The sequence below is a fragment of the Octopus sinensis genome, linkage group LG4, assembly GCF_006345805.1.
Source record: "Octopus sinensis linkage group LG4, ASM634580v1, whole genome shotgun sequence".
NCBI lineage: Eukaryota > Metazoa > Mollusca > Cephalopoda > Octopoda > Octopodidae > Octopus > Octopus sinensis.
Window position 1 is genome coordinate 102901030 of NC_043000.1, and position 26274 is coordinate 102927303.

The window sequence follows — 26274 nt, forward strand, 5'->3', positions numbered from 1 at the left end:
TGAATAGTTGCCTGCTTTGAATAATTCTTCAGGTTTGTTGAATTAAAACATTCTATGAAGATTTGCCGTTTCCATTCATTTCTTCAGTATTGTTTGCATTATTGTACATGGACTACCGACTAGACATAATTTTACATTTTATCAGAATACACTTCCTATTAGTTAGTGATACTCAATTATTTCAAAGTTCTTTACAGTCAATTTCAATATCAAATTATTTAATTAAAATACCAAAATAAAATTTTGAATTTTTCTCCCCACTCCTCTTGGACTGTTTCATCTGTGTTTTATTCCTTTTTCTACATCCCCATAGCCAAATGATTAACTTATTGTTGAAAAAAAAAAAAAAGAAAATAGATTTAATGTTTATATTGTGCTATTTAATTTAGTTCCAAATCACAGTTCTTCCCTTGTGTCTATGAACAAACAAATGTCAAAATAGACTGAGCAATTCCTCACTCCATGATACCCAGTTTTAATGATATTTAGAAAAAAACAATTAGTTAATGGCATAAAATAGACAGTAAATACAGAAATAATTGCTGAAAAATTTAATTGACATGTTTGCATGCTTGCTTGTTTTTTTAGTCGTTCCAGTTTAGTTTGCATGTTGATATTGTTGTGCACATACTGCTTACACATTCTATCCACTACTCAGTCATTTTAAAACTTTCGTATTATGAAAAAGCTGGAGACTGATATCTGACAACAGAATCTCCTGCTTATTCCTTCACTATTAAAAGAATTGATGAAGTTGTTATTTATATTCAAAATGCAACTGGGATTTTCTGCAAGTTTCAAGGTTCCTATTATGAACGAAGCATAAAAGTTACTGCAGGTCGAAACTTTGCACACATCTGCTGTTGTAAAATTTATAAAAGAAAGAAGATGCATTTATAATAATAATAATAATAATAATAAACTTTACTGTTGCTGTTGCCATCATCATTATTTTAAAGCCAACTTTTCCATGCTAACAAGGTTCAGATAGAATTCACTGAGGCAGCATTCCTACACATGAATGTCCTTCCTGTTGTCCACCTGTTTCGGAGCAAGGTAATATTTTCTCATGGCCGTGTTTTTCCATACACAATACTTGAAAACAAATGGCATTGATTGTATGACAGTGACACTTGTTTAGACCATCATGTGATGTTAAGAGAGACACACACACACACACACATACACACACATACATATGCACATGACAAGCTTCTTTCAGTCTTCATTTGCCAAATTCACTCACAAAGCTTTGTTTGAATCAGGGCTATAGTAGAAGACACAAGGTGCCGTGTAGTGAGACTGAACCCCAAACCACATGGTGGCAAAGTAAGCTTCTTTCATGAGAACCAAATATGAGTAGCAAAGCTGCATTGCATGATGATCTTGAAATGTGCAGCAAAGAAACAGCAAGCGGAGAATAAAAAAATTACAGACATTTGTTAATTATTTGCAAATGATTTATTGAATTAAATAATTGGTTATATCTAAATTGTGTTCTTTAACACTTTATATAAACAGTTCTTATGTCAAATCTCAACAACAGGAATGTAACCATCATTTATAACATTATTTCCTTGTGACTAAGCCTCTCAAAACAATCTTTCAATTTGCAATTGGACATTCAAAACCAACTCAATGGATCATTAAAGCCAAGGTATTCTTTATTTTAAAAGATTATTTCCAAATAATAAATCTGTATAATTATAAAAGCTATCTTTTTAAACAGCTAGTAATTTTAACTGTAAATATTAAAATTTGTAGATACTTGATTTTTCTTAAAATAAACACAAGGCATTTCCTTCTGAAATGTAGACTTTTCTCCAATTTTCTTTTGGGTCTTATTATGCTGTTTTAATACGCGCCAATATATAGAATTTAACACAAATTCCCAGACATCAATGTGAATTATGGTACAGAACTAACAACAGACATAGAAACATATTCTATGCTCTACAAGATGTCACACAAGAACCTTCTGATGTCACACAAGAAAAACAAAAACAGTATTTAACACCACACACTTTATACAATGTATACACACACTGCACGTGTGTGTGTGGTGTGTATATGTATATCTATCTATGTGTCTATCTATCTATCTATCTATATATCTATATATATATATATACATACATATACATACATATACACACACACAATGAAGTTGAAAACTGGATTCAGAGAATGAAGCAGAACTCATAGTAAGCATTCCTACAGGAAACTGGCTACCAGTTCACACAGTTATTAAATTACAATGCATCAAGATTTTAATTCATCAATGCAGCTTGAAAATCCAGGATACACAACCGTAGATATTTCCACGTAGAGTCAACAATAACCATAAAATCAAAAGAAATCATCATCATTTTATGTTTGCTTTCCAAGGTGGCTCGGACTGGATATGCTCAAAGTTTATTTGGAGTTACCTTCCTCTTTGATGTGATCAGTAAACTACATTTTGCTTGTACGTTCTATATAGGCATGGTTTGCACAGCTGTATGTCCTTCCTAACACCAACCAATTTTACAGATTGTGCTAGATACATTTGAAATGTCTTAACTTAAACAAGACTGTCTCTTTACAGAGTGTACTGGGCGCACTCTATCACAGCACCAAAAGTAGTGAAGTTGTTGCATTCATTCATTTAATGCACAAGACTTGAAAGTCTCTGCTTGTTTTCTCCTGCTAGCTGGTAGTGAGAGTGAATGGATGAAATACTTGGTTGCTAACCCCAGCTTATCACTGTTTTTACTGCATATTAAAGGGCCGTTCTACAGCATTCGGTAACAGAAGACAAGATTTGCACTCAGGAAACAGGACTGAAACAGATACTGCAAGGCATCTTTCCAACCCTCTTGGCAACCCCAAAACGATGGAAAGTAAAATGATCTGGGTGAGATCTGAACTAAAAAATGCAGGAAACCAGAACAAATGTGGCAATGAATTCTAATCAACAGTGCCAATTTAACACAATACGAATAAGTGTATATCTGTTCATGTGTGTATGTGTGTGTAGATTACACACACACACATATATGAACATTCTAATTGATATTAGACCTTATAAATGAAATACCTGTTACAAATATATAAATATATGTATAATTCTTTTAATAGGTCAATTAGACAAAAGCTTGTGAGAAAAAAAAGGGCTGGGAAGAATTTTCACTACACCTCCAGGATTTTGCTCCAACAGTGTACTGTTAAGTCAATTGCACTTTTAATTTGTGACTGTTAGATGTTATTATACATAACAGGTTCACTGTCATAATTAATACTCTCTATTTTTTCTTTTCATTACTTATCATGATATCAGACTTGAGTGAAGCAAATTGATATCTTTACAAAAATTATTTTCACTAGAACTGATGAAGATTATCAAATAATGAAACATTCTTTTTTTGTTTATTTTTAACTGAAGAATAATTATTAAGAAAAATGAATTAGTTTCTTTTGATAAAAGGAAAACAAACAACAACAATGATGATGATGATGATGATAATAATAACGATGAGGATGATGATTATAATAATAACTTCATAAGGAAGTAAGGAGGAGAATGTAAACTATTCCAGACTTCTTATAAATAGAAAGAATAAACTAATGCTTTTAAGCTTTTCTCATCAGTATGAAGTCATAGAATGGAAGTTGTGTGTGAAGATGTGTGTGAAGATGTGTCATATGGCAAGCTACAATGCCTAGCAAAGGTAAATAATAACTGTGAAGGTGAAAAAGTAATCAACAGTGAAAAGAACACACCAAAACAAAAACACATCTGGTAATGATAAACAGCACGATATTGACAGGGTAAGTTATGCTGCAGCAGGTCTTAGCTTTTAATACACAGATGCTTTCATTATGTTAACCGATATCAATTCAGTTTAGATCACACATAAGAAGAATGGGAGAGAGAGAGAGAGAGAGAGATAAAGAAAGTCTATGGCAAACAGCTTTGAGTGAGAGAGATTCTACAGCTATCATTTTGTACCTGCATTTCCATACCAGCAATAGGTTGTGTTTGTTTGTTCCTTCTCGAGCCACACCTGGCTCATAAGGGCCAGTTTCCCGGCTTCTTGGCGTATAGGTACCCCACCTGGACGGGACGCCGGTCCATCGAAGGTGAGCTGCAGGAAAGAGTGACAGAAAGTTGTGGCGAAAGAGTCAGCAGAAGTTCCGCCATTATCTTCTGCCGGAGCCACGTGGAGCCTAGGTGTTTCGCTCATAAACACACACATCGTCCGGTCTGAGATTCGAACCCACGATCCCTTGACCGCGAGTCCGCTGCTCTAGCCACTTGGCCATGTGCCTCCGCAATAGGTTGTGTAGAATCAGTTAATTTTGAAAGCCAGGAACCTTCTACCTCTACTTATCCCCTATCCCTGTCTCTCATGCTCTCTTTCTATTTATTTATCTTCTATTTTTATCCTTTATTTGTTTCAATCACGGGACTAGGGCCATGCTGGGGCACCACCTCGAAGGGTTTTGTTAAATAAATTGACCCCAGTACTTACTTATTTTTTTAAAGCTTAGTATTTACTCATTCTATCAGCCTTTTTTAGCTGAACTGATACTTTACAAGGATGTAAACAAACCAACATCAGTTATCAAACAGTGGCAGAGGACACACACAAAGACACACACACACAATGGGCTTCTTTCCCTTTCTGCCTACCAAATCCACTCACAAAGCTTTGGTTGGCCTGGGGCTATAGTAGACATTTGTGCAAAGTGACACAATGGAACTCAGAACCATTGTATAACTTGCTTATTTATACAAAGACACATAAACATTAATACCAATAGATTATACAGAGAAATTTATCAAGATATATTTTATATTAAATCATTATTTATTAATCAATCAGCAAACCCAGCTATTTAATATTTCTTTGAAATCAGTTATCAAATAAAGAAAACCGAAAAAAAAAAAAAAAACCCAACCTTTTAACATTTAAACTAGCCACATCCAGCCAAAAATATTCTACTTGCTTTATGTTCAAACTGGCCAGAACCAGCCTCTCACACCTACCCTACAATGTCCTAAACATAAAACAATCACATCATTGAAATCGCAAAAGCTACAGGCTAATGCATGATTAAATCCGAAGCAATGTGAATAAACAAGCATTACATTTTACAGAGTAATCTTGAATGCTACTAAAATGTTAAAAAGGAACTTAGAAATCATTGAAAAGAACTTCTGCGATGAATATGATGTAAGAAAATGATAGAAGCCGTAAATTTTCAAGTGGGCCACTTTATAAACTAATAAGTTAGGAGAAGAATATCATGCGAGTAAGGGTGTATGTGTGTCAGAGTGAGCGAGTGTGTGTGAAACTAAATGTTATTAAAAGTAGTAGTAATAGTAGCAGTAGCAGCAGTAGTAGTAGTAGTAATAGTAGTAGTAGTAGATATAATAAGCAAGCGGCATATAAATAATTGAAAACATATGGTCTGCCAGCATTCTGGGTTTTTTTTGTTGGTCGCCATTCAAGCTACAGGCAGGAAAAGTTTTAAGAGCATTGCATTTCTGCACAGTCGAGCGCTAGCTAATTATATGCCTAGCTAATCATATACGAGAATGAAAGCATATAAGTAAGTAAGACAATTAATAAGGATTTGGTTGCAATCAAGCAAGAAGAAGAACAACAACAAAAACAAACTATGATTAATAACAACAACACCAACAAATTTCAACAATGGCCTTAAATGTAAATTTCGCATTTGACTCGTACTTTGTAAACAGCTAAGCCTTCACTTAAAGTATCATAATACCCTTTCATGATAGAACGTTTCCCAACTTTCTTTGTAGATATGAAATAAAAGGGTTCTCTCTCTCACAATGAAGAGAAAGAATGAGAGATGAGAAAACAAACTTAAATAGATAAAAATTTTAAAAAAGTATAAAAAAAAAACAAGAACCAAAAAACAAAAGAAAAAGGTAAAAAAGTGAAAAAGAACAGAAAGAAAGACCAGAGGAAAAGAACTTAAAACTCAATGACTCTTAATTTGCTTTCCTCTTGAAAACGCAAGTTGGAACTTCCTTTCACATGTTGCACCCCTCTCACGTACACCCACTATAGTAGAAACACACACACACACACACACACACAGCATTGCTACTATATGTAAAGTACTTTCTCCAATTGATGGAAATTGCGAAAAGAAGTTTTTATAACATAATGACATGAAAATTACAGAAACAAATAAAAGGAAAAAAATCTCCCCCTCCACCACCACCTAGCTAATCATGAATATAGATTTTAATATAATAAGCCTTTTAAAGGCAGTGAGTTTGGAGAATCATTAGCAATGCCAGGCAAAATGCTTAGTGATATTTTGTTCTGAGTCTTTATGTTCCGAGTTCAAATTCTGAGGTTGACTTTGCCTTTTGGAGACCGATAAAATAAATACCAGTTGAGTACTGGGGTCAATGTAATTGACTATTACTGGCCCTGTGCCAAAATTTAAATTCTTTCAGCTATAGGTACAAGGCCTGAAATTTTTTGGGGAGGGTGTTTAATTATATCAACCCCAGGGCTTAACTAGTACTTAGTTTATTGACCCACAAAAGTATGAAAGACAAAGTTGACCTCAGGGGAATTTGAACTCAGAGGGTAAAGATAGACCAAGAGCCACTTAGCATTTTGTCCAGTGTGCTAATGACTCTGCCAGCTCACCACCTTAGGTTTTAATGTAGTAATGAAGTTTAATTAGTAGTACAATTAACACCATCACTCTGATAGTAATAACTGCTCTGACATAGGCACAAGGCTTCAAATTTTGAAGGAGAGAGTTAGTTATTACAACAACTGCAGTATTTAACAGGTATTTTATAGTTCGTCAATCCTTGAAGGATAACAGACAAAGTTGACTTTGGTGAGATTTGAACTCAGAATGTAAAGAAGCAGAAGAAATAATAGTTTTAAATTTTGACACAAGGTCAGCAAGTATGGAGGAGTGGGTAAGGTGATTACATTGACCCTAGTACTTATTTTGATATTTATTTTGTTGACCCCGAAAGGATGAAAGGCAAAATTGACCATGGCTGGATTTCAACTCAGAATGGACCAAATGCTAACAATTCTGCCAGTCCATGGCCTCTTCTCTGATAATAGTTATCCTCTCTACTATAGGCACAAAACCTGAAATTTTGTGGGGAGGAGGCCTGTTGATTACACTAGCCCCTGTAGTCAACTGGCACTTATTTCATCAACCCTGGAAGGATGAAAGGCAAAGTTGTCTTTGGTAGGATTTGAACCTAGAACATAAAGCCAGACAAAATGCTGGTGAACATTTTGTACGGTGTGCTAATGATCCAGCCAGCTCACCACCTCCATGCCGATTGTAATAATAAAGTTCATGTTAATGCACACACACAGTGAATTAATGGAGCAATTTATAATGTTTATAGTGGTAATGATTTAAGAAAATATTGTTCAGCAAAAATAACAAAACTGAAAAAAAGAAAGCTAGTTTTGGCATTAGTTATCCATTAGTATCTATTAGTTTGTTGTGTGTCAGAGTTAAAAATAATAAACAACACAAGAAATTTATAGTAAGCTATTTGTAAACTGGGTGTAGGTATACCTTTCACTTGTTTCAGTCATAAGAACGTGGCCATGCTGGGGCACTGCCTTGAAGAATTTTTAGTCAAATCTATTGACTCCAGTAGTTATTTTTTAAAACCTGGTACTTATTCTATCAGTACCCTTTGCGAAACATCTAAATTATGAGGACATAAACACAGTCCAGGGCACTACTCGAAACCTTTGGTGATTTGTTATTACCTGCTTTCAAGTAAAGAATAACTGGTAATTTAGAACTACCCAAGAGTCTTTCAGAATAACGACAACAACAACAATAATAATAACAATTACCAGTTGAGCACTGAGATCAATGTAACTGACTTAACTAATCTTGAGTAAGAGTATAAAAGCTGCACCTCTCTGCCAAGCCATGTCAAATACGTGTGGCAGAATTGGCTCATTAAACCAGTATGATCTGAAGCTCAGATTCACAGCATCCACATCAGACCATGGTTGGTGAAGAGAACATGCTGAGGCCTTCGTCCTGCAGTGGACATTCCAATCCAATAATAATAATAACAACAATAATAATAATTCCATTAAAAAAGCAATTTTCTTTTGCTAGGGATTGGCATTACGGAAAGATGTTGAAATCTGTCTTAACAAATCTTGTCCCACAGGCATGGAAAAAAATGGTAAGATGATGTTGGTGGTGATGATACACACACACACACACAGTATAAAAACAATTGAACAATGAAAGTGGAAACTAACATCAAAGAAATGAATATAATTTTGAAAGATGGGTAAATAAATACTCTTTCTTCTACTTGCTTCAGACTTGCTTCAGTCTACGTGTGAAGGAGGAAAGGGAGCAGGTGAGTGACACCTTCAAGAGTGCAGTTTATTATCTAGTATATATCTCAAGCAGATGAATGGTTAAGAAGCAACTCAGGTGCAGAGCGATTTCAGCTCTCAATTAAATATCACAATGTATTTGCACACTGCTCTACTGATTCTGCTATATATATATTACACACACACACACACACACACTAGACATAGTAGCATGTATGAATAATTAGTAAGGAAGTCTGCCTTGCAATCATGAAGACCTGAAATCAATAAAACTCCTTAGCACCTTGGACCAAGTGTCTTTGGCTGGTCTCGGGCTGATCTGAGTGCTGTGGGGGAAATTGGGTCAATGGAAACTGTGTAGAAGCCTGATGGATGGGCTGTACCTCTCTCTCTAATTCGAAAGGTTCATCTTTGTCACATTCTGTGTCACACTAATTTTGTTTCAGAATTACAATAAAAGGCTCACATGCCTAAGCAGCACTCAACCACTATATATATATATATATATATTGATAGAAATGGCAAGAGAACAAAAGAATGAAAGAGACCTCGATATTATGTAAATAGAGGAATTTATCTGTAAATATAATATGTGACAATTATTCATTCGGTAGCCATGATAAAACTCCGAGTTTCAGATGTTGGGGCAGAAACCCACGCCGGCATCTCTTCAGTTATCGGGCCATTAAAATTGCTATGAAAATGACTGTTAAAACAAGGTCCCTTTGTTTTAATGGTCGTTTTCATAGCACCTTTTTCAATGGCCCAATAACTGAAGGGATGCTGTCCCAACATCCGAAACTTTATCATGGCTACCGAATAATTGTCACATATACATATATATATATAAATATATATATTACGGAGATGTACTTGCATAGCAAGTGATTTGATCTGAGATCGTGTGCTGAAACGCAAACAATTGCAGCATGGAAGGTGTTTGTTTGTAAGCCATTTAAGAAACACACAAAAGCCGTTCGATTCACTTCAACATATATATATATGTGTGTGTGTGTGTGTGTGTATATATATATATATATATATTATATATATATATATATATATATATATATATATATATATATATATATATATGTATATATATGTATATATATATATATATATATATATATATATGTATATATATGTATATATGTGTGTATATATATATATATATTATATATATATATATATATATATATATATATCATATAATGCATTGAAATTCAAATTAAGTTCCTTGTAGCACCATATCTAATCTCTCATAATTACAAGACTGAATTCTATGTAAATGATTGTAACTTCTTATTGCTGCAGAGATGGATGCTAGAGGTGAGTGGTGGAGTCTTGGACCTGCCTACATGTTGGTGCACCAGACCAAGCCTAATTGAGAGCCAACCTTTCTCAAAAATATATCCTTAGTATGTTTTCAATCCAGCCCGCTGCAAGCTAATAAAATGTTAATCAAATACATACCAGTGTTCTTACTGTTTATTGAAGTAAGTTTTAACCATCAAATTATTTACATGTAATTAGTTGGATAAGAACACTGAGAAAGAAGAAAGGCAGCAAACTGATAAAGCAGTTAAGAGTGAAAGATACTTTGCCATATTTGATCCAACTCAACATGGTCAGAGTTCAAATCTCACTGAGGTAAATCTTGCAGTAGAGAATCTTCTGTGTGTGTGTGTATGCATGTATTTATAAGTACATGTTTGTATATATGCATATTACATGTATGCAAATATATGTACATGTGTGTGTGTGTGTGTTTATGTATTGTGTGTTTGTATGAATATGCATTGTTCTGCTGTCCCTCTTTACATCACATCACTTGGCAGTTTCAGAAACTGATAATAAAAATAAAAAGGACCAGACTTGAATAAGTACTGGGATTAATATGAAAGACTAAAACCCATCAAATTGTGCTTGAGCACGAAAAGAATCTAATGGCTAAATGGCTAACCTATAAATTAAGGAATAAATGAGTATAGTGTAATAGTTTCCAAATTAAAACACCCTTAGAATTTCTTTTCTCAACTTAGATCTGAAACCCTTTGGCATATAAACTGGCCATATCCGGCCAAAATATTCTCCCACTTTTATGTTCAAACCAACCAGATCCAGCCTCTCACACTTACGCGACAATGCCATTCTAAAAATAAACAATTACATCATCAAAATCTCGAAGCTACATGATGGTGCATGATTAATTGAAAAACAATGTGAATAAATTAGCATTACACTCGACAGTGTAATCAGAATGTTAAAGGATTAAATTAACTATTGGGGTTCGAACTAAGAAAGATGAGGAACTTAAGCAGAAGTTCTTATTTAACATATTCATGATATATTTCTATTAAATACACTATCAATGTATTTCACTTAGTTCTGGAAAATTATCACCATTAAAGACGGATTTACGAAAATGAACCCTTTCATATTTATATTTTTGTAGTGTTACATGTTTTGTGTTCTGCATCTTTGCTACAACATATAACTTAAAATTCATGCTACAACAGGTAACTTTAATCCCTGTATCCAGTTGATACAAGAGGACAGGCAGGCTTTGTTTATTCAGTGAAACAAAAGATTCTGGAGGGAAAAACCTCATAATACTGTGGCTTTACTTGGATGAATACCTTGCGGGTGTTTGGAACATAATTCAACAAAAAGTTATTAATTAAAATCAAATTTTAACTTGATAGCATTTAAACCAGCCATATCCGGCCTATCACACCTATTCTACAATGTGATCCTTAGGACATCATTGAAATCCCAAAGCTACAACACAATAAATAATTAATTCAAAACAATGTTAAATAACAATTTGACAGTAATCTAAATGTTAATAGGTTAAATATGAACACTCAAAAAATATACCCTTAAAGCCAGGAACTTTTCAACACCTCTACGTAAATATAACATAGTGCTAGTGCATGCACACATACACGCGAGTACTGTCCAAATCTCTGACCAATCACATACAGCTAGCTGGCATTCAATTAGCATATCAAGTTTCAGGCATTTTGATTGGGTTTTGGATAAAAAATTCGCAAAAAAAGTCACTTCTATTGATTTTTTAATGGCTTTACAGGGTGACTGGGGAAATGTAAAGATGTGCACGACCACCCTTGGATGGTTTTGAATGACCATAGAAAGTGCGAGCCCTCTAACTGAAAAATTGTGGATTTGTATTAAGGACATGCACACAGACATTTTGCCGTTTATATATAGAGCTTTCTACACTCAGCTTTCATATGGTTTTCTGTAAATCAGTGAGTCACGAAGAAATTACTTAACCGTTTTAATAACAAGTATCCTGAGATAGCGGGTGCTAAGACATGTTTAAAAACCTCAATCATATTTTCATTATAACATAAACGAGCATTCAGTTGGTCAACATCCATGTAATTTAGAGCATTATATTAGGTTACAGACTTTCGACAGAGGCATTTGAAATCTAGCTTATACTGAAAACTAATTAAAATACATAGGCTGCTAATAGATTAGAAATATGAACATGAAAGTGTTGGGTAATTAATTATAAATAACTTTTCACAACCAAAAAATGTGCTCCATATAATCTACTAGAAAATATTAGAGTCAATCACAGGGTCAAAATATTGGTGGGTATCCACACGCATGCACACAAATTAAATTATATTTAATGAACAAAGTTTAGTTACAATATTAAAATAAAATTCAAAAGTAATAAACACAAGTTTCACTTAACTGGAATAAAGTGTATTTATTACAAGGTATTGTATGCGTGTATATATATATATGTGTGTGTGTGTGTGTTTGTATATATATATATATATTCGTTATTTGCAACGGAAACAGCATTAGTTCTGAAGAGTAAATTTGTGTATCTAGCATAACATATATATATATATATATATATATATATATATATATCTTATACATCTGCACACACACACACACACAAATTTTTTTTTTTACTAGTTTCAGCCTGAGAGCTGCAACCATACTGAAACACAGCTTATGTAACTGATACTTGTTTTACAGCACTCCTACTATAGTTAATTTTTGGGTTAATGAAGGAGTTTAATGCCACTGACCTCAGATGCACACTTGCTATAACACTGATTCACACAGAACTGCAGATACTAGAGTATCCAAGTACTTCTTGAATATACCTATATCCACTCCATATAAGTTTCTCAATTTCTCGGAGGGTTTTTAGATTTAAGTAGTAGCAGTCACTCTCAGTACCAAAGTTTGGTACTAGCCCAAGCTCTTCCTTACATAAATTACTGCAATTCTTTCTCACCTTCTTTCCAGGAAATGGATGATCAATGATGGGACTATGACCAATTTGAATGATAAAGTTCTTGATACCAAACTTGGTGCAAGCCCTTTGAAACTTTTCTATATATAAATCACTGCATATCTTTCTCATCTTCTTTCCAAGAAGTAGAGTCCTATGGGACTATGCAGTGATGAGCAATTTTGTAAATGATAAAGTTCTCAATATCAAAACATGGTGCTAGCCCTTCAAAAGTCTTCTATAAATAAATCACTGCATATCTTTCTCATCTTCTTTCTAGGAAGTGGAGTCCTAGTGCTTTTACTTCTCCCAGCAGCTCAACTGTTGCACCGAAGCTATTTTCTTTGTATCAATACTGTTTGGTGATTAGTAATGAGCAACAGTTCAGACAGCCAAGACAAAATGTCATGCAAGACAGGACCCCTCCATAGAGTGGAGGTGCAGAACTGAGGGAAGTGGCATTGTGCCAGATGCAGAAAAGGCTAAAAGTATGAAACGGGGACAAAACAGGTGTCTTGTGATTGAGGAGATACATAGGTACCTCAGTAGAAAAAGAAGAAAGAATGATGGACTTGAAGCATCAGGGCATACCCTCAAAGTACAGGGTACACACAGAGAGAAAATAGGAAGTGGTGTATGTGCATGTGTGTGGGGGGTGAGGGGTGGCAGAGAATCAAGGGTAACTGGATGAGTGGGTAGGTAAGGAGAGTGAAAGGAAGTGTGTGGGGAGATGCAATGACAGTGGTTAGGTATATATAGGGGTGGATATAATGAGTTACAAAAAGAGATGACAATAGCAGACAGAAATGGGTATTCAGGTGAATACCAGTAGACATTAAGAGGCATCCAGTAGACATTAAGAAGGAATATAGTTAGGAGTGCAGGATAAGGGGAAGGAATACGTGCATGGAAAAAAATCGGATAGCCATGGCTGGAGTGCCTTTGGTCATAAGTTTGCTTTAGCAAGTATGTCCTGTAATTAAACAACAGAAAGAACAGCAGGTGGTCTGCAGTCACTGGTAGAGTGCTTGAGAGAAGTGTCTCAGTTCTTTTCACATCATGGATATGCCTGTCAAACTAAATTGAGGAAACTTGAGATATTGCCATAAAAGAATAAGACAATAAAAATACAGGAAACAGAAACAAAAACAAGAAAAGAATAGAAAAAAAAATTAAAAAGAAAACTTCAAAAATTTACTTAAAACAGAAAAAAATGTGTTAAAGTATAACTGGGGCTGACCAGTACGCTAGTTTGTCAATTTCACTATTAATAGAAGTAGCATCAATACTTATTGCTATAATTTCTCACTTGTTTGTTGATCAACATGTAATCATTGTGTCAGGTTAGGTTAAAACTGGTTAATTAGTTAAGGTAGATATTCTATTTATACTACAAATTATATCAGGAATTTTATCTTATCATACAGTTTCATATCTGCTTCTTTATATTTTTAACTCGAATCAGCCATTCTACAATTGATAGAGATACCTCTTGGTCATCAGAATTCAGATAACAAGAGTCAGATGAACCAGCTAAAGAAGGCACCCATGGATATTGTATAAACAGCATGAACAGGTGCAGGCATGGCTTAAGGAACTGGTATTACAATTGTATGGTTTTGGGTTCAGTCCCACTGTACAGCAACTTGGGCAACTGTCTTTTACTATCACCCCAGGTCAACCAATGCCTTCTAAGTAAATTTGGTGGACAGAAACTCTGTGGAAGCTTGTCATATGTGTGTATGCATATGTCTTTTTTGTTTAACCCTCTACATGTGTTGGTTTGTTTATATCCCTCTAACTTGGCAATTCAGTTACAGGGACTGACAGAATAAGACTAGACTTTTGGAAACCAATGTCTGTTAATAATTTAGATTTTTTTTTTAGCATTTAATTAAAAAGCTTAATTAAATGCACAATTTTATATAAGTTGGTATTAAAAAAAATCTTTTTACCCAAAATTTCTTGGCACTAAGGATGAAATTTTTACCAAAATTAAATCTTTAAAAATTCATTATTAGTCCTAGAATAAAAAGATCACATTTTTTATATGCCAATTTCGTACCCAATGAACAGGCTCTATGCTAACTTACCAATGTTTCCACACTGTAAAAGTAAGAGAAAAATATGCAGACTATAAGTGATCAAAATAAGATCTTTAATAAACCACTAGGGAAATCATCTTGGTAAAGCATGTAAAATTGTTAAGGCCTTATATTTATATTTATATATAATTTTCTCAAAAATTTCAAGTCCAAATTGGGATCCATGGCTGGAGTCAGTGCCTCTGTCATGAGAAATGAAGTAATCTTGCAGTGAAGTATTGATCTGAAAGCATGGGAGACTACCATTTATTTTCAAGAATTACTTCACTCATGGCAATGCTCTATATTTCATCAATACCAATGATATTGTTTAAGAATTCATGTTTAGAAATGTTTCTCAAATTTCTCACTACATAAATGACTAATAAGCTAATGTCCTTTATAAACAATTTAAAAAAATTAAAAAAACTATTTCTGAACAATTTCATCTATATTTGGAAAAGGAAAAGGTTGAATCTTTTATGCTAATATATAACACAAATGAAGGTATGTTGTAAACGAAGCACAGACAGAGTGAGTGACAGTGTTTTGAATAGGATGGCAGAATGTTGAAGAGTTTACATTCTAAACAAATAAAATGAAAATATCTGGTGACACATCTATCATGTTCAAAGCAATGTGCATATTTAATGTAATGTGCATAAAATAAAAATATAAAACAAAAAGCATTGTGATGCTAAGCAAAGCTAGAATAATGATAGGTGAACACAACTGTGAGCATGAAATTAATATTGGTTTCAAATTTTGGCACAAGGCCAGCAATATTGGAGTAGGGAAGAAAGTTGATTACATTGACCCGACTAAGTCAAGCGGTATTTATTTTGTCAACCATGAAAAGGTGAAAGGCAAAGTTGACCTCGGCAGAATTTGAACTCAGAATGTAAAGATTTGGCAAACATGCTGCTAAGCATTTTGTTCAACAGTAAGCATGAAATTAACATTAGTTATTGCTTGGCCCCGAGCAAGCCCTGATCCAGCAGACCTATGATCAAAAGTAATTCAGCCATAATCAAACATGTCCCTTTGTATATCATATACCAAGGATTAATTGTCCAATTTATTCTTCTTTATTTAAAGACAGTAAGGTATGACTAGAAAGATTTGGATGCTGAAGACATTAATCAATTCAACGATGCTAAACTCCAATGGTGAGAAAAGAATCAGTATATCATGTATTTATATCATAAATGGTGGAAAATAGCATTACTGTTTCCAAGTTTCTAAGGGGTCAGTCATAGGTTCACTGCATTCCTGGCGACAAGAGTGACAAAGGAATGTCTATGTAGAACAAATATTGCAACAGACTATATTTAAAAAGTACTATTTTTCTTTTTTATGGTCGGAGTTTTCCTACCAATATTATATATATATATATATATCAATACAAAATAAACACACATGTACATTTTTCTGCCTACTAAATTCCACATACAAGGTCCTGACCAATTCTAAGATGATGGTTGTAGTATTTTTAACCCTTTAACATATATCTTACTCAAATGTAATGCTTATTTATTCACATTATTTTGAATTAAATATGCATTACAATGTGATTGTTTATTTTTAATGATGAGATACTGAAGGGAGGTGCAAGAGGTTGATCCAGCCAATTTGAACATAAAACAGGTAGATATTTGAGCTGGATATCACTTGTTTAAATGCTGAAGAGTTGAACCAGGAATCAAGTTACTGTAAAGGAAACCGCTTAGCCATACAACCATACCTGAACCCATGAATAAAAGCTAATATTAGTTATAGAAATGGTATTTCCAAAAGTATCTTTATCATATAGTACTCTGGGAAACTGAAGGTTACTAATAAGAATAAAAATAAACTGAATTGATAGTTTATATACTTTTGATTGACAAGTTACAATCAATAGAAATTTACAATAAAAAACAAAAAAAAAACTAATTTCAAAAATAACTGCAACAAAAGAAACAATTGGGGATATTTAATCCTAAATAACTAATCAAATAGACATATAGTCAAAGACATTCCAACCATGGTTGCCTTGCTTATCTATACCTAGGATTATTTTATCCAATGCACCCATCCATTTTTGAGACATTAGGATGTGCTTTTTGAGAGATTTGGCTATTTCTAGCAGATTGAGAAATTGTGTAGAAGCCCCACAGAAACTCACTTCATTGTAGTTTGATTGCAATATACACTGTTCATGTGTTAAATTCACTCACAAGGCTTTGGTTGACTTGGAGCTGTAGTAACAGACATTTGGTCAAGGTGCCACGCAGCAGGACTGAACTTGAAAACACATGGTTAGGAAATAAGCTTATTACCCCAGACACACACAGATTTTGCATATAAAATATATATATATATAAACTGCAAAGCTGTGAGATACTGAAAAAAAGCAGTGATATGCATGCAAGGTGATATGCACAAGCAAACAATAAATATAAATATCTCCAATAGCCTGAAGAGGCTTTTAAAAGCTAATCCAGAGCATTGATTTAATAGTGTTAAGTGGGTGAGATAACTCTCTTCCTGGACTGGATGACAGTTTACCACATGTATGCGTCCATAATCTTTGCTAAACCCTTACAAAAGCATGACACACAAGAAACAGCACAAGATAGCAGGTTATCCAAATACCAGAGATCTATTCTGAATGCTTGAAGAAGGGGAAACTGTGCTAAAGGTGGCCCCAGGTTCTACAATAACTTTCTAGAAAAATGTATACCCCATTGGTGGTTGGTAAAAAACTTCATTTTTAATATTTTATCACAATTATTTAATACAGAAATCTACCGGTAACCCTTTTATTAAGTACAGAGTACAAAGAAAAGTACATTATTGACAAAGAAAAAAAGTGAATCGTTTCATGAAAACTTTGTGCCTGGTGATTACAGTACCATATCTCACCACAATTTTCTCAGACCCCATGTAGGGAATCACTGGATTAACCCTTTTGATATCATCCTGCCTGAGACTGCTTCTGGTTCTATGATACAAACTTCATGTTTTAAACTGATCCAAATCAAAACCTTCCATCACACTTTTCAAGTTAAATAACATCATCTTAATAATTTTAAAATTATTTTACTAAATTCATTATTTTCAAAACTGACAGAAGCAAAAGCAGCATATTTCTACAGAAATATGGTAACATAAGGGTTCAATCTACACAACCCAACAACTATTAGAGTTCGTGTGACAAAGTTCCATTCCACATAGTTTCCATCTACCTAATGTTGTGCAAAAGGCATGAACTTGAAGTTATGATAGAAAACACTTACCCAAGGTGCAGTGCAGTGAAACTGAACCTGAAACCTTGTGATTTTGAACTGGACTTCTTAATTACACAGATATGCCTCTGATAGTAAGGTAAATCAAGGCACCTGTATTAAAATGTAATGTCAAGACATATGAAACATACTCAGTGGATCTGAATTTAAAAGCTAAAGGATAGGGAGCGGATGCATGTAACCAACATGAAGACAAAAAAAAAGTGTACTGGCATTTTTACTAACTATTATAACTGAAAATCAAGAGTTGTCCCAAATGGCTTTTCAATAAATAAATGTGACAAGTGTTGTCTGACTACAAAGTTATGGTAATTGCTAAAAAAATTATGACACATATTTGAGGACCATGAAAAGTAGTTAAAAATCCAATGTGATTTTACTGAATATTAATGACATGTTTGCACACACACACACACACACACACACACACACACACACTCCATGTTGCAGATGAACAGCTAAATCAGTCATGGGCAATCTTTTTTGAGAAACTAGCCACATGAAACATGGCTCATCATCAGGTGGACCACACTACTAAAAAGAAAAATTCAAGGTTACTTTCATTGAGAAAGTCCACAGGTTGCCTGTGACTGAGTTACATGGATATGATTTCCAAGTATCTTAACCTTTTGCCTCTCCAAAGTATTTTCATAAGCTTGTCCTAAATGTCCATGCTTGTTTTTAGATGTTTAGTTAACCCTTGTATCATATGTTCTGAGTAATGTAAAACTTTCATTTCATTAATACTAAGCTACTCTGATAATTGGAAAAAATATTAGGAATGTGTATCATATATAATGCATAGATGCCAGAGAAATATGTCCTATGTATTAATATCTAATGCACAGGACAAGGTATAGGGTCAAATATATATTTTTAGATAAGAGAATAGATTGTAAACAGATCTTCTGTCAGTTTCAGTGAGGAGTTTTCTCATTGGTTGATGAACAGAACTACCAACACAGTGACCTTCAGAAGTGAATGTGCATTCCACGTATGCTTCTACCCTTAACATAATCTCCAAGTAGGCTTTGCATGTCACAGTCTGGGCCTTTGAATTTCAAATTAGAAGTACATACTATGTTTCAGACAAGATTCCACAGCTTCTGTCAACCTAATTTCATTTCACTGACAGGCTGGGCTCAATTCCTTTTTATGGCAAAAGACACTTGCCCAAAGTGTTGTGAGGAACTTCTGAGCCGTTCAGTAATATATACAAACCATGCACTTATATTAAATGTGATCTTATTTTCTTACATACACGCAGTATTACAATAATAGAAAAAATCGAAAATGGTCAAAGTTTCAACGTAATTTAAATGTGATTTATAACTATATAGCTCTTCAAATAGCTACAATTAAAACAAAATATAAGTATGAAATTAGAACAGATTAATGTCCACCAAGCTTGTCAAGGCCAGACATTTATACCTAAGAGATTAAATTTAAAAAAAATGATAAAATTAGATAATTCAATAGATGAGATTATGGAGAACTACACCACACACATAAATATGCATACATTCATGTGTGTGTGTGGATAGATATATGTATATATACAGCTGATTTTTTTTATGCAATAAAACATATCCATAATTTAACAATATTCATATTGTCAAATTCACCAACTGTTTCAATTCATGCTTATTTTACATTCAATTCTAATGTCACATTCTTTACAGTCATATATTCCTGAACTTTTCTGCGATTTTTTTTTTTTTTTTGGTATAGAACTAATCATTGCTTTAACTAGGATTACTAGAAAACATCATAGAGGGAAAAACAATCAAATGCAAACAACTTCTTTCCTTTTTATTTTACACTATGTGAATCGATCGAAAAGATTGCTTAGAAGTATTAACTAAGTCATTCACTACACTATGGAAATTTTTTCTCTAAAAGCAGTTGAAATACACACACAAAACACACATATATAGTGTACTGTGATTACACAGCAACAAACGGTAAGTAATATCGTGACAGTAAATTTGCAAGATCATTCACTCTCTCTCTCTCTCTTTCTCTCAAACACACACACACAAACCTGTTAACATATATACGCACAGACAGTAAGTTAAACAATAATGGGGGCAATTTGAGGGGGTAAACAGCAAATGAAGTTAATATTCAAGTCTGTAAGGCAGCAAGCTGTCAGAATTGTTAGCATGCCAGGCAAAATGCTTAGCAATATTTCATCCAGCCTTAGGTTCTGAGTTCAAATACTGCTGAGTTTGACTTTGCCTCTCATTCTATCAGGGTTGATACAATAAGTACCAGTTGAATACTGGGGTTGATGTAATCAACTTAACTCCTCTAAAACTGCTGGCCTTGTGCCAAGATCTGAAATCAATATTGACAAAGTTCCTTCTTATTAGGCAGTGGTAATTAGAGTTGCTTAATTTGAAACTCAATTATTTCAGCTACTTCAAAAAATAGAATGCCCCACAGTATATTTTTAGTTAGCTGAGCTCTGAGTTCAAATCCTGCCAAGGTCAATTTACCATTTGGAAGGTAGTAAAAAAAGTACCAAACCAGGGTGGCAGATTAGCAAAGTGAGAGAGCATCTGATAAGATGCTTTCTGATATTTGCCCCAGTTCTTTGCATTCTGACAGCAACACCTGCAATGACACAGGTGCCAGCTATACTGGAACTAAAGTGACAGCTTTTTCTTAGGCAACATCAGTTGTGTGGAGAGCGGAGACTTATATAGACAACTGCCAGTTTTCTAGAAAAGCCCAAACTCAAGACCTGCATACACAAATGAAGATCTATATCAGACCCTGACCAACCCAACCCAACCACCCAGCAACACCCCTCTCCAACCCACACAAGCCTCAAAACAGTTCAAGCCTAGTCAGATAAAAAGGTTGACTTTACACCTGTGGGGTCCTATAAGGGTTTGAACTTTGACTGGCAAGCAATTCTTCTGAAAAGATTTGTGACTGGCAACAGTTTTGTTGACAACCAGCAGATTAACAGAATAACGTAGTGGAACGAGGAGGGTAAGTAGATACGTTATTGTTATTTACTAATATTATTACACAAGATATCAAACATATCATTTGACCTTAACAACTGCCAAAAATCATATCAGCAGAGCAATGATCATAGTGGTGAAATTTGTTAGAAGTACTAATCAAGAAAAAGAAGGAATTCTTAAGATCTTAAGCACACAGGCAAGAAGGTGGGGGAAATATTCAGATTAATATTGTTAACCTTTACAAACCTTTAAACCAAAGAAACAATTTTCACTACCCACCAATATATATTTTTTTTAACCATTTGGAAAGTTTAATAAACAAGCACAGAATGAAAAATAATCATAATAAAAATACACATTTATTTTAAATCTGAAATAGGATAGAAGAATGGAAGATAATGATATATTGTATAGTGTACATAAAAAAATGTGCCCCAGCATGACCACAGCTTTAAAGCTGAAATACTTAAAATAAAAGAATACATAGGTGTGAAAAGAAAACACACCCAAAAAGTTTACAGTTTTCATGTGTGTGTATTCCTTCAGTTATTTCTGTCATTTGACTGTGGCCAATTTTAATATGCACAGTATGTGACAAAAAAATAAAAATATAATAATAATAAAAAAAAAACTATAGAAAACCTTGCAGGTTTCTTGCTGAATCAGTTTTAGTATTAAGTTAAAATTTCAACTGCAGAGTTACAAAGGAATTGGGTCAATTAGGATTTTTGAGATAAATGGATAAGTGACAAACACTACATCTACAATAACTACAACTAATACAAGCAGTAGCAACAAAGAAAAATAAACAAGTGATGATAATAATAATAATAATAATAACAATCCTTTCTACTATAGCAGTCAAGGGCAACCTGCAGTCTACAGGACTTTCTGAATGGCATAGCTAATGAAAAATTACCATGAATCTTTTAGTGGTGTGACCCCCCCCCCCCCCACAAAGATGAACTAAGTTTCATGTAGCCTGATTCTTGAAAAAGGTTGCTCATGTGCCTACTCTAGGCACAAGGCCTGACCCCAGTGCTCAGTTGTACTAATTTTATAAACCCCAAAAGGATGTAAGACAAAGTCAACCTGGGCAGAATTTGAATTCAGAAAGTAAAGCTGGAAAAAATGCCAGTAAGCATTTTATCTGGTATGCTAACAATTCCACCAGCTTACCACTTTTCAGCAACCTAATTGTTGTGACCCCCTTCGGTCATGAATGACCATGGGATTGTGCCTAGAAAGTTACCCTCCAAGGCATAAGTCTGGGCAAGGTTGTTTATGGAAGGCCAGCAGTCGCCCATGCATACCAGCCTCCCCTCTCCATGCCACAGATGTCATACAAGGGAAAGGCAAAGGCCGATGCAGCTTGACACTAGTGACATCGCAGCTCATTTATTAACGTGCAAGTGGCTGAGCACTCCACAGACACGTGAACCCTTAATGTAGTTCTCAAGAAGATTATTATTATTTTTTAAAATTTTTTTTTCTAAAATTGGAAAAAGGCTACAAATTTTCTGGAAGAGGCAACAGTTAGGTAAATTGACTACAATACAGAACTGATACTCATTTTATCAGCCTCAGAAAGATGAACAGTATAGTTGGCATCGGCAAGATTAGAAACAGAGATCATAAAGAAGTGTGGCTAAAAGATTTGAGATATTTAATCAGTCAACCACTCTAAAAATTCTGAAACTCCACTGCCCTACAACAATAGTAATATTTTCTCATTACTACAGTTATTTTTTGCAAATATTTAACAAGGTGTATACAAATAATACTTATTTCAATAATATTAGTATTTTCTCATTACTGATGCAATTATTGTATCAAAGAGAGCAGTATATTAATAACTTTTATATTCAACAATCCCCTGGCAACAAATGAAAATCAATATCATTAACAGGGCTTGAACTCAAAACAGGGCCTGGAAAGTTTTGGTCTTAAACAAACTTTCACGGATTTGAAATGAATTATTTAAAATCTTGCATATGCATGGCTAGGAACATGCATGGCCAGACTCGGTTAGGCTGTGTAGCTCACTTTGTAACTATGTGGTTTCAGGTTCAGTCCTTCTGCACAGTGTCTTGGACAAGTGCCTTCTGCTATAGCTTTAAGCCAACAGATGTTCTGTGAGTGAATTTTGTAGATAGAAACTGTATAGAAAACCAGTGTGTGTATGTGTATGCTTGTGTTTGTCCTCCTCTCCATTTGATAACCGGTGCAGGTTTGTTTACATCCGCATAACTTAGTGGTTGAGCAAACGAGAGTGACAGAATAAGTACCAGACTTAAAAATAAGTACTGGATCTAATTTGTTCGACTAAACCCTTCAAGGCATGGCCACAGTCCAATGACTGAAAAAAATAAAAGACAAAAGGTACATTTAATGTCTCGTAAGTTGTGCTTTTCCTTCAGCCAAACAGAGCATGAAAACCTGCTTCACCTCATCAAAAACATAGGAAACAAACCAGATATTAGGAAAACATGCATTATTGTCTTTATGTTACCATTTGATCCCTCTTTTCTCATGTGGAACATATAATGATGGTGATTTAATGACAGTATTTGACAAATTTGTAGCAGTCAGTATAGTGAATTAAATGAATTAATACTAACACGTGCATTGTGCTTATTTTACAACCCCATGAGTTGTAAATAATGATATTTGAACTTGGTGATTATACAAGAAAGGAACTAATACAGGGGAGAAACTGGGATAATGTGATGGCCATCATGCCTTTCCGAAAAACATCAATGATGCATGTGACATAGATCTAAATTAATATTGAAAACTGGGTTGACAATTTAGTTTGAACTTACCATGGCATCTGTCATTATCATGATGGAATTTTTTTTTTTTTTTTTTTTTTTGATTTATACACTCAAAAGTCTCTCCTTGCAAAGCAGTGGTGGATGAAGCTGATTGATTTGAACTGCAAATATTTTTGTTATGTTAACAACCGGAACCCAATCAGATGATGATGATGATAGCTGAAGCTTACAGCAGTTTGATTTGAATTTAGACCAGCAAACCATTGATCTAGACACCATAAAATATCGAGGCTAGTGTGTTATTATGTCTGCCCAAAACAACAACTCTGCCCAATACTTTAGTTAGGAGAAAAGTAAAAAGAACAAGAATAAGGATACAAAGAATAAAGTAAAGGATAATGGAAAAATAAAAATTTTTTTTAAAAAAGAGGAATAATGTAGGGAAAGTTGATAGAAAAATGTTTTAATAATTATTATCATATGTCATTTTTTTAAAAAGGTGGTGAACTGGCAGAATTATTAGCACACTGAACAAAAAATATTAAGCTGTATTTCTTCAGACTATTGAAGCTCTTGAGTTCAAATCCTACCTAGAGTGACTTTGCCTTTTTCCTTTTGGGATCAATAAAATAAGTACCAGTAAAGTACTGAGGTTAATGCAATCAACTATGCTCTACTCCAAAAATTTCAGGCCTTGTCCCTATATCATCTTAACACAAAATAAGAAACTGTAACAGAGCAACATTCTTCACTCAATGAAAGTCAGCCCAATATTAGTCCCAGTCAACCTTAATGAATGTCATGCAAGGGTATATTTGGCTATTGTTGTTTCTGATAGGCCAAACGATTGCATAAAAGCTCCCTTGACCAATGCAAAGTTCTAACAGAGAAAAAGATGGTACTAAAATAAATGGTCGTAAGTAGAAAATATGTATAAAATATTCAAGTTGTCTACTATTTGATAACTCTTATTAGTTCAGCAATGATCTTAGACAGTAACTGCAGTACATCAAATGTGTCAATGGATGATCATATCAAAATAAATAATTTTTTCTATTATTAGCACCAGGCCTACAATTTTGAAGGAGAGGGATAGTCAATCACCTCAGCCCCAGTGCTTGAATGATATTTATTTTATCGACCCTGAAAAGATGAAAGGCAAAGTCAGTCTCAGCGGAATTTGAACCAGGAATGTTAAGTCAGAAGAAATACCACAATGCATTTTGTCCGATGTGAAACTGAGGAGGAATAATAATAATAATAATAATAATAATAATAATAATAATAATATAATAATAATAATAATAATAATTTCTACAATAAGCACCAGGCCTAAAATTTTGGGGACAGAGCTAACTGATAACATCGACCCCCAGTGCTCAACTGGTACATATTTTATCAAGGGTGAAAGGGTGAAAGGTGAAGCTAACCTTAGCAGAATTTCAACTCAGAATGTAAAGAGCCAGAGGAAATGCTGTTAAGCATTTTCTCCAACACACTACCAATGATTTCTAATTTAAAAAAAAAAGGAAACTTTAGAGTGTGTGTGTGTGGGGGGGTGATCTAATACAATCAACCCAAGTACTTCAATTTATCTCCTCTGGCAGGATGAAAGGCAAAGTAAACACAGGTGGGATCTGAACTCAGAATATAAAGACCTGGTACATATACAGTGAGGCATTATTTTTCAACACTTTTATGATTCTACCAAGCTATCAAAAGCCACTAATTCTAAGGTGAAGAGGGGCTACTGGATTAAATTAACCCAGTATTTGACTGGTACTTTATTTTATTGACTCTAGAAGGATGGTGAAAGGCAAAGTTGGCTTCAGTGGGATTTGAACTCAGAATGTATAGAGTTGGAACAATTACCACAGGACACTGAATCTGACACATTAACAATCCTGCTAATCCACTGCCCTAAGAACAATGATGATGGCAGTGGGTCAGCAGACTTGTTAGAAGCATGTCAGAAAGTAAAAAATGCCTTGAGGTATTTGTTTCAGTTTGTTACATTCCAAGTTGAAATCTCGCTGAGATCAGCTTTGTCTTTCACCATCTAGGATCAATAAACTAAAATAAACCAGTCAAGTACTGGTGTCAACGACACCAACCAATAGCTTACCCTCAAAATTGCCAGCCTTGTGCCTAAATTAGAAACCATTAATAATAATAATCATCATCATCATCATCATCATTTAGCGTCCGCTTTCCATGCTAGCATGGGTTGGACGGTTCAACTGGGGTCTGGGGAGCCCGAAGGCTGCACCAGGCCAGTCAGATCTGGCAGTGTTTCTACAGCTGGATGCCCTTCCTAACGCCAACCACTCCGAGAGTGTAGTGGGTGATTTTATGTGCCACCGACACAGGTGCCAGACGAGGCTGGCGAACGGCCACGCTCGGATGGTGTTTTTATGTGCCACCGACACAGGTGCCAGACGAGGCTGGCAGACGGCCA

The 26274-nt window shown here is 34.4% G+C and overlaps 1 protein-coding gene across 4 annotated transcripts in view; it reads right to left on the reverse strand.

Moving 5' to 3' along the window:
* LOC115210541 (transcription factor mef2A) overlaps positions 1-26274 on the reverse strand; it is a 229993-nt gene that overhangs the window by 112494 nt on the left and 91225 nt on the right. For 2 of the 4 annotated variants that reach the window (XM_036502277.1, XM_036502275.1), the window contains exon 2: positions 23865-24152. The exons of the other annotated variants lie outside the window; for them this stretch is intronic. In XM_036502277.1, coding sequence (XP_036358170.1) covers positions 23865-23885 — 21 coding nt within the window. In that variant the 5' untranslated portion in view covers positions 23886-24152. The remainder of the gene's footprint in view (positions 1-23864; positions 24153-26274) is intronic. 4 annotated transcript variants of the gene reach the window in all.